At 38.1% G+C, this 9,561-nt stretch overlaps 1 protein-coding gene across 1 annotated transcript in view; it reads left to right on the top strand.

Moving 5' to 3' along the window:
* Positions 1 to 7,524, top strand: part of Itprid2 (ITPR interacting domain containing 2) — a 35,629-nt gene extending 28,105 nt beyond the window's left edge. Inside the window, exons 17-18 of the mRNA XM_085680919.2 lie at positions 5,417 to 5,533; positions 6,389 to 7,524. Coding sequence (XP_085537045.2) covers positions 5,417 to 5,521 — 105 coding nt within the window. The 3' untranslated portion in view covers positions 5,522 to 5,533; positions 6,389 to 7,524. The remainder of the gene's footprint in view (positions 1 to 5,416; positions 5,534 to 6,388) is intronic.
* Positions 7,525 to 9,561: the final 2,037 nt, after the last annotated feature.

Genomic DNA, 9,561 nt, shown 5'->3' on the forward strand with positions numbered 1-9,561 from the left:
AACAAAAAGAAACCAGCAATACAGTTTACAAAGTACCTAGGGTAGTAGAAAGTACCTGTAAGCCACAAAATCAGTAACATAAACTACAGGGACTAATGAAGGCAAACTCTAAGGAAAATGGAAAACTTACAGTGATCCCTAAGAAGTTTTCATGATTTTAGGCCTTTTTATTTTATGAATTTTGGGATCTTAAAGCATATGAAAACATTACACACACACACACACACACACACACACACACTATACAACATTTCTTGTCTCATGAATGCTGATTTCCTAATCTTTCAGTTATCTAAGAACTAACAACTTAGGAGCAAAATAAGCCAGAGAAACTACGGTTCCCTATTTTCAGACTATTTCTAATGTAAATGTAAATGCACGTTTAGAATCAGTTTGTAGCATAGAATCTTCCCTCAAATGGGCCATTGAGCCCCTAGGGCCAAAGATTAATGTCTACATATATGATACTATCATTTATTGCACATCAAGTAGCTTAAAAAGTTCATTAAAGAAAACAGAGTTCTGTGAACACACAGATGATGTCATCCTGAAATTGTATGTGCTGTGGAAATGTGCAGTAAAACCACAGGACTTGTCTGGGTAGAATAGTGTTGGAAAGATGACATTCCAGACTTCATCAGCGACACTAGAAAGGGCAAAAGGCAGAACACTATGCATAGCTACACAGCCTGAAAGCAGACCACACAACAGTAAAAGTGCTCCTTGGGCCTTGGAAACATTTGACTTGTGCTTGTGGAACTGAGGTTTGCACAGGTGGGTTCCTCTTGTGGGGTGAGAAGATGGTCTGAAATCCGGCAAAGCTACACTGCCAGGTGTGAGTAGGAATGGCTATGCACAGGGCTGACCTTGTTGGTAGATGGGTAAGTTGGCATTTTGTGTTCTGAGTTCCTGGGTTCAGCTGAAAGCTACTTTCTGTGGCCACTCATACATCTTGAGGATGAAATGCAAATAAACAGACATGACATTTGTGTTACATGTATGTTGTTACCTAGGATTTTTGACATGTTGGAACAAACGCCCATTTTCAAAATCAGTGTAGCTGCAGGCTGCATGGTTCTTGTGTATTCTCCAGACTTGACTATGGACTAGTGGAAGCTTTTAATTCGGCTCGTTTATTTGTTCTACAAAGGAGTTAGTTTTGTAAGTTGGCTAACATTTAGCAAAGTGTACATTAAGCCTCCACAGTCAGGTGTGCCTGTGTGGAGGGATCTGTTCCTAGGTCCTTGGGATTAAGGACGTACTCTGTATGCATTTGCTCATGGCACGTTTGCTAACTCTGGTTTTCTTTTACTAAATTTTGATACTTTTGTTCCTCTTAGCCTGATTTGGTCAGGAAGGTCTGAAAACATGACTTCGTATTGCTCGTTTGGCATGGTTGCTCCTTAATGCATGCTCGAGCTCTCATTTTAAAAAGTGTATTGGCCTGATCCATGTTGCAGGTAATTCCTAGGAAGAGACTGCTCACTTTAGACCAGAACACTGATCCTTGTTGCAGGTAATTCCTAGGAAGAGACCGCTCACTTTAGACCAGAACACTGCTTCTTTGGCCGGTAGCACAGACCATAGACGAAGTCATTTGTTTCCATTATGTCACCTTGGTCCTAGAGAATTACTTAATCATTTATAGGAATCTCCCATTAAATATGTAAGATATTATACTTTGTCAACATTTAAATTGGCATGCTGGGCAAATGTTTGATGAACTTTTCAGAATGTGTTACTAAACCCTTCAGGAGAAGCCATTCAGCTCAGAATGGCACCATTTGAAGAAAATCTGCCTTAACACTTACCCTTGCTGGCCACAAAAAGGGCTTACCCTGTATAAACAAGGCACAACAATATTGATATACTTAGCAAATCAAACTCTCTGGAATACTTTGAGAACATGCATGCATAGATAACATTGGCCATTGCTCATTAAAATTCAAAACCAATTTCTGTTGTTATCATAGCTCAGCTAGGTAGTTTTATGTTAAAAGTTTGTTTACAAAATATTTAAAATACTGAGTAGTCTATACTCCATTTATTTCTGACTGGTAACCTTTTAAATTTAAATGTCCATGGTACTAATTTTCAAGTTCTTACTTTCTTATATCTACTATCAAGAAAATTAAATTAGGTTCAATCTTCCTTATAAACTTGTGGTCCCTATGCCCCATTAACAAAACCTCCATTCAGGATGGCAAGCTTTGTCTTGGATAGAAGAGTTCTGCAGGTGAGGATTAAACACACTTGGCAGGCACAGTCAAGGAGGCTTCTTCCTGAATCCCTGCACAGAAACAATGGTGACTCTCAGGCCTTTGTTCCCGTCATAGCACCATGTGAGGTCTTGAGCACTTCATTACTACAGTGCGCTAATTCAGGGGAGCCCCACTGTGGAAGGAGAAAGCCAACACAAAGCCCTTTCAGACAAGTGTTTAATACACAGTCTGCACTTACACTTTTGTCAGACTGAGGATACTCCCTTGCTCAGATTGTCTGCATGGCACAGTTGGGAAAACAGTACTGCCTTCAAATTTGCCCGAGTCGTTGTGATATAGTATGTGTGATTGGGGCCTGAAGCTATTTACAGACGTTTTAGAAAATTTACATGTATGTAGGAATAAAAGGACGATATCTTGGATATGTGAACGTGCCATTTTCACAGAGGCAAATTCAACATTGAATGTTGAAGAATAAACATAGATTGCCATGCTTTTAGTAAAGGCTTTCTGTGTTTGTTTAAGCTTCTAGGCTTGGTTTACAACTGTCAGTTCATCTGACATGTTGAAATGTGTTTTGGTAAAAACACAGCTTCTCATGTATTTCTTGGGAATCTTTTAGAGACTGTTTAAGGGTCATGACTTTGGGGCTTGAGGCACTGTGTAGATGCAGCCTCCCGTGTCACACCAGCAAGTCACTTGTGTTGAGATCAGCAGTCCTTTTGAAATGTCAGGAGTCCATCTAAAGTCTGCATAGCCTGTTTTGACTGAGCTCACAAAGGTACTTTTACCGCCATCTCTAGAATTGTCTTTCCTGAACCCTCCTGTCTCTGGATCGACGGAGAACTTTAGAACTTTTAGATTTCTCCATGATTAGTTGTGAAATAGACATTATAGGCATTGTGTTATTTTCAGTGCTAGTTTAGATGTAGCTACTTTTCTGTCTTTTCTGTTTGTTTGTTTGTTTCCAGACAGGGGTTTCACTATGTAGCACTGGCTGTCCTGGAACTCTCTCTGTAGACCAGGCTGTCCTAGAACTTCCTCAGCTGTCAAGCATCGGAATTAAAGGCATGCACCACCACACTTAACCTCCTTTTATTGTTTTTGAGACAATATCATTGCGTGTGCCCATCTATAGTAAAACATGCCTGACAGTAGACAGTCATGTTTGTTTGTTTATTTTCTTTTTTATTGAGATGGATTTTGCTCAAGATATACTCATGCTCCTGAATTTAGGTGATCCTCCTGTCCCAGCCCCCGAATGACTGGGACTACAGATGCATTTCACCCTGCTAGGGTCTTAGGTATTCTTTCATTCTTTATACCAGTAATATCCGTGTTACCCCAAATGCTTAGCATTTTTTTTAATTGGTATATCGTGTGCTAACTAGTTAGCGAGTTTGTGTTTGAATGATGAGCAGGAAGGAGATGTAGTCAAATTGTCTTACTACAGTTGCCTTAGAAAGAATTGCCTGTCATCTTGTGAAATACAGATTTGCACTGGCCTTTTCTTACCTACTGTATTTGCCTGATAGAGTGTGGCTATGACCATCTGGTGCTCATGTTTCATACTTATTAAAAAAATGAACCTATAATGCTATGAATTTTAAAAACTTTGTTATTTATTATTCTAAAAATGGTAGTAAAAGATAAATTTAAATACTTATATTTATTAACATGTGTAGCAGGCCACTGAGTGGTTGGTAGTGAAGGAGCTTTTGTTTCTGTTGTCTTTTTGGTGCGAGCCTAGCTTTTAGCACCGAGCCGTCACTCCAGCCCTGTTTTGCTCCTATGAAGAGTCTATAGAAGTCGGTATTATGTCCCCGTTGTGCATGGCAGAGCCATTTTTAGAAAGACTTCAATTGAGATGTTTTCAGGATGTATTTAGGAACGTGTTAGGAAATAGATCAGGCTGACAGGAAACTGTGGAAATGTAGACTTTTTAAGAGCTAGTTGAAAGCAGCGTAATACTAATTTGGGAATGCATTATCAGTTTACTTTAGGAAATGCACATTTGAAGCCTTTACAAAGAACTATTTGGAGGTGAGGCTATATCATTGGAAAGAAAAGTAGTCTTATGTTGTATTTAGACATCTAGACAAGAAAATCCTAATTCGAATGATCATTGCCTCAGGTCTGTTTGCTCTCCTCAAAAGCAAAATGAGTCTCTCTCTCTCTCTCTGTCTCTCTCTCTCTGTCTCTCTCTCTGTCTCTGTCTCTCTGTCTCTGTCTCTCTGTCTCTCTGTCTCTCTCTCTCTCTCTCTCTCTCTCTCTCTCTCTGTGTGTGTGTGTGTGTGTGTGTCTATTGTGGATGTGGATGTGCCTGTGGAAGCCAGAGGACAACCTCAAGTGTCATGTTCAAGACGTTTCTACCATGTTTTGTGAGACAGATCTCTCACTGAGTCTGAGTTCATGCATTAGGCTGGACTGATGGGCAGACAGGGGATCTCCAGGGACCCACCTGTCTCTACCTCCCTGGTGCCCGAATTACAAGTATGCATCACCACAACTGACTTTTTTTTTGCATGGGTTCTGGGATCAGAGTCAGATCCTCTTGCCTATGTGGTAAGCACTTTACTGACTGGCCTTTCCCCAACTCAAGATGAAAGTTCTTACCTAAGCTAGACAGGTGACAAGCACACTATAAAACTAAAGAATAATATTAATTTTAGAGTGGATTGTTATTTTGAGTGTGTTTATAATATTTAAAACATAATTATTTTTAAATGAAAGTTTTTTTCTGTCCACTTAAAATGTATGTTAGATTAAAACAATATATAACTTCTCTAGATATTTAGTTTTTAGTTGGTGGAAATGGACAGAATATTTCTGCCTCTCCCTTTGCACTTCCAGGTTATCTTAGCATTAGAAGCGTGAATCCTGTTGATTTCACAGTGCGAGCTCACATTCAGTCCTGCAGGTCGTTGTAAAGTAACTTCCGAGACGTTTTTATCTTGCTTGCCCTATAAGAACTGTGATCTTTTTCATACTATCCTTGGCCGGGTTGTGCTGCAGCAGCCCGCAGAGTCTGGTGTGAGCTGAGGGTGGACTTGCACTGCGAGTGCCTGTGTGTTTGCCTTCTCTATGGTTAACTAACTATAGCAATTAAGTGGGATGTATTTTTTTCTGAAAACTAAGAAAAAAAATCTTAGTGCTGTTATTAAGTTGTGTATTCTTTTCTTTTTTCATTATAGATTAAAGAGTCTATTGTCGGGGAGATTAGGCGAGAAATTGTAAGTGGCCTTTTGGCGGCGGTGTCTTCAAGTAAAGCGTCGAACTCTAAGCAGGACGGCCACTGAGTGGGTTATTAGGTAATGTTTATTAATTTCCTCATGTAACTAGATATGAATTGGTACCTATTTAATTCTTTGTTTTAGTGCAGTTTGTTGTCTCTAGTTAAATTTTTCTTTTCATAATATGTCTCTTAGTTGTCCTACCGTATGAAAACCACGTGTAACCTCATGTAAAGTATAGACAGCTCAATTTAAGAACAGAACTGCTTACAATGTGTGTGTACTCTGGAATTTCATTATAGTGAATAAATCCTGAAATTGGGCTTTAGTCCCAATTCTTACTTTAATATTAATTAAATTATATCTCAAATATGCAGTTTATGGGCAAGAGTTTGAAAATTAGTCAAAAACTTGTAATACCTTTCCTTGTTATTTTTATCTTTTATACAAACATTCCATAGATCCATCTCTAATCACAATTTATGAAATAATCTTATGTGGTTTCCTTACTGAGATGAATCACGATAGCTCTTCTAAACTGCATCACTAGCGGAGCAGTGCTGGAGAGCAGGGCAGCAAGAGCCGCTGCACGGCACTGCCGCAGCTGGGGTGTTCTCTGTCCCTGCCAGCTGTGGGAAACAACAGAATATTTTAATAAGTTATGTCATAACCAGCTCAGAGGATTTCTTTTCAAAAGCCAAAGATCAAACAGTTAACTCTCAAAAAATATACAGCAGCCAGAGGATTGTGTGCAAGTATTCATATGTGTGTGCATGTATGTGCAGATAGATAGATGAGCGTTAGACAGTCAAATACACGTATATATGTGCATGTATATATATATGGATTTATTTGAATAAACCTTATATTTTTTAAAAAACTTTCAAAATAGTATTTGAAGAATGTTTAATGTTCACATTTCCTTCTTCTTAGGGTTGGGATGGATCCCATTAGCTGTAATACTGGTGTTATCAGTGATTTCTGCTGGTGAAGGTGTTGTTCGTCCTTGGAAGATACTTTCTACTGAACGGGGCTACTGTACGCAATGGACAGTACGCATTTCTGTATGCAGTGTTCTTCTATGCATAAAAATTTAAAAACCTACATAGAAACTTAGGCACTTTTCTGGCTCATTTCTAAACTATCAGACTGTCCATTTGAAAGTCTAGTATTTATTTGTTTGTCAATATTTTTCCAGTTGATGTCCTACATAGAATTAATTGTAAAACTTGAAGAGTTCCAGACATAATCAGCTTATAAGTAACATATTCTTCAGACTAGCTTCGACAACACTGACCTCTATGAGGTATTTACTGTGCAATAACAGATTCATCTTCTGAGAGCTTGAAGCAACCAATGACTTTTCCCTCCACTGCTCTTTATTGAGTTGCTTCCAAGAAGGCAGACAGTTCTGTTGTTAAAATTGCTGTCAATTCTTGAGGAGTCTACTGAGAAGCAAGAGGGTAGATCTCATGAGGTTACCTACGGATACTTCATGTTCTTACACTGTAAGCCTTGTTGCTTTGCCCAAACACATGTAATTTTAGTATAGCTATGTGCCTTATGGTGAACACTATGTATTCCTGCATTGTCCAGATGTCTTACTTGAAGACATCTTCTCTGTCTTTTAGACTAAATAGTATTGTCAAGATAATGGGATCTATGACTTGAATGGATAGAATAGAAATGAATAAGCTGGTTTTTGTTTTTTTTCCAAAATGAGATTTAGATTTGTTTTCCTCATGCCTAAATGATTTTAATTCAGTTTTAACCAGGAAAGTCTTAGATTTTCTTTAAAAAAAAAAAAGTGTCCTATCCGGTATTTTATGTTTCAAATAAATGTATAAAGTAACAACCAAATGTTATTAGAAATTAGTATTTTAGTATTTGTAATCTTCAATTCCTATATGTTACTTTATGTGAGAAATTTTAGTCAAAGTGCTTGAAATATTAGCATTCTTTGAAAGACTATCTAAAAGGTTTATAAATATTTGAAATATCACATAAAGGCTGATCTCTAAGAAACAAAAAAGCCCGTTAAAACAATAAAGTATTTATTTTGCTTAAAATGTTAATTTCTCATTTATTTATTGACCTGCAACCTGAAGAATCTGGATTACATTTCATGACAACCAATAAGTCTGAATTTCTTACCAAGCCTCCCTTCTGCTGGTGAGACTCCTGCAATGCTCAGGGAGTTCAGTCTCCACTACCAAGAGTAGGCGCAGTAACAAAGCACTCTCCAGCTCATAAAGGCCCAGGGCTATGATCCCATCTAAGGCCAGGTTGACCTTGTCTTTAAAATGGACAGTTAAACTATGAAGAACAGATAAAAAGCCAGTTATGACATACATGCCTATAATCTCAGTATTGTAGAAGTGATGCAGAAACATCAGGAGTTCGAAGCCAGCCTGGATGGACTACATGTCACTGTGCCTCAAAAAATAAATGAAAAATAACATATAAAATATTATTTTTAGTCAAATTTTCCAGGAATTTAACCAGGTGATGTGACAGTGATGGCAAACATGTAAATCAGACATCCCACAGGAACAGTCAGAAATGCAACTATGTGGAGGTCTAGACAATTTCAGTCCGTTTCTAACAGAATAAGACTCTCATGTCTTGATGATTAATATTGGTGGTCTAACAGTTGAAACAGCAGACTGTGCCAACGGACAGATCACTTGGCATGCATTCTCTGTTATACTTTTCCTCCTGTGTTTCTTGGGAAATCAGCACATGTTCAAAGTGCTGAGCTATGTAGGATGATGGGGGGAGGGGACTGAAAACAGATACATCTTTAAATATAAAGTATGCCTAGCAGTGTTTCAAGAAAGAATTTGAGAGAGTATAACTTAAAGTGATAAGAAAAGTCTGCAAATGTGTTCTGGTTTGAGTGAAGTTTCAAGACTAAAGACAGAGAAATAGAGAGTGTTCATTGTTCAAGAGGACCATTAGTGAGAGTTTATCTAGCACACCAGCATCGAGTTTAAGTGACCATGTGCCTGGGGAAGCAGTGTTTCTGAAGATGCACACTGTTCATAGCTCAGTATACTGTGCCAAGAGCCCTCACAAAGGAAGGCACAGAAGACTGCCTGAGAAGATTCTTGAAGTTTGTAGCCACTGAATGATACACCAACAATAGGCAGTGCCACAGATCAGAGCAGATGCTGTACTGTTCCTTTTTAGGAAGGGGTTGGTAGTTAAAAGCAAGGCCATCTATGGTAAGCACTATAGTTTGTTACTCGTGTTCTTGAATTCATTGTTTAGTAAATCCATATATAGATGATTTATGGTTCCTTCTATCATTTCTGTAGTCCAAAGACTTTATTTAAAAAAAAAAACAAAAAACACCTTTAAGTATTATAAAGAAGATTCTAAATTAGATTCATAAACATGATGTGGGAAGTCCTTCTGTATATGTGTTGCTCTTATTGGTTAATGAATAAAGCTGCTTTGGCCTATGGTAGGACAGAATATAGCCAGGCTGGGAGAGATATTTAGAGAGAGTCAGAGAGACACCATGTAACTGCCAAAGGAGACAGATGCCAGAAACTTACTGGTAGGTCATATCCTTGAGGTAATACATAGATTAATAGAAATGGGTTAATTTAAAATACAAGAGTTACTTAACAAGAAGCCTGAGCTAATAGGCCAAGCAGTGTTATAATTAATATAGTTTCTGTGTGATTATTCGGGTCTGGGAAGCTGGGAAATCAACGCACAGTCTCTGGTTACACAAACATATATTACAATGTGTGTGGGCACCATTAGAATAATTAGGGCCATTACTTAAACTTCAGTTGTGAATTCCTAGATTTATATTTGGTCAGAAATTACACCATTATTATCTATTAATATATACAAAAATATGGGCATCCAAATAGAAATAATGTTTATTCAGCCCTCTACATGTGAGGGTAAGTTGAGATGGTGTTAATAACAAGAAGCCTCATATCTTTCCATGAGAAGACAAACGGTACATTTCCATGGTCAACTGCATGACATTATGGTATGATGTATGAAGAGGAGAGCCTTCTTTTACTGTGCTATCAGTGTGTACCTTGGTGGCAAAGCAGCATCACTCAGAGCTCAGCTTTCTC

The sequence above is a fragment of the Myodes glareolus genome, chromosome 21, assembly GCF_982192425.1.
Source record: "Myodes glareolus chromosome 21, mMyoGla1.1, whole genome shotgun sequence".
NCBI lineage: Eukaryota > Metazoa > Chordata > Mammalia > Rodentia > Cricetidae > Myodes > Myodes glareolus.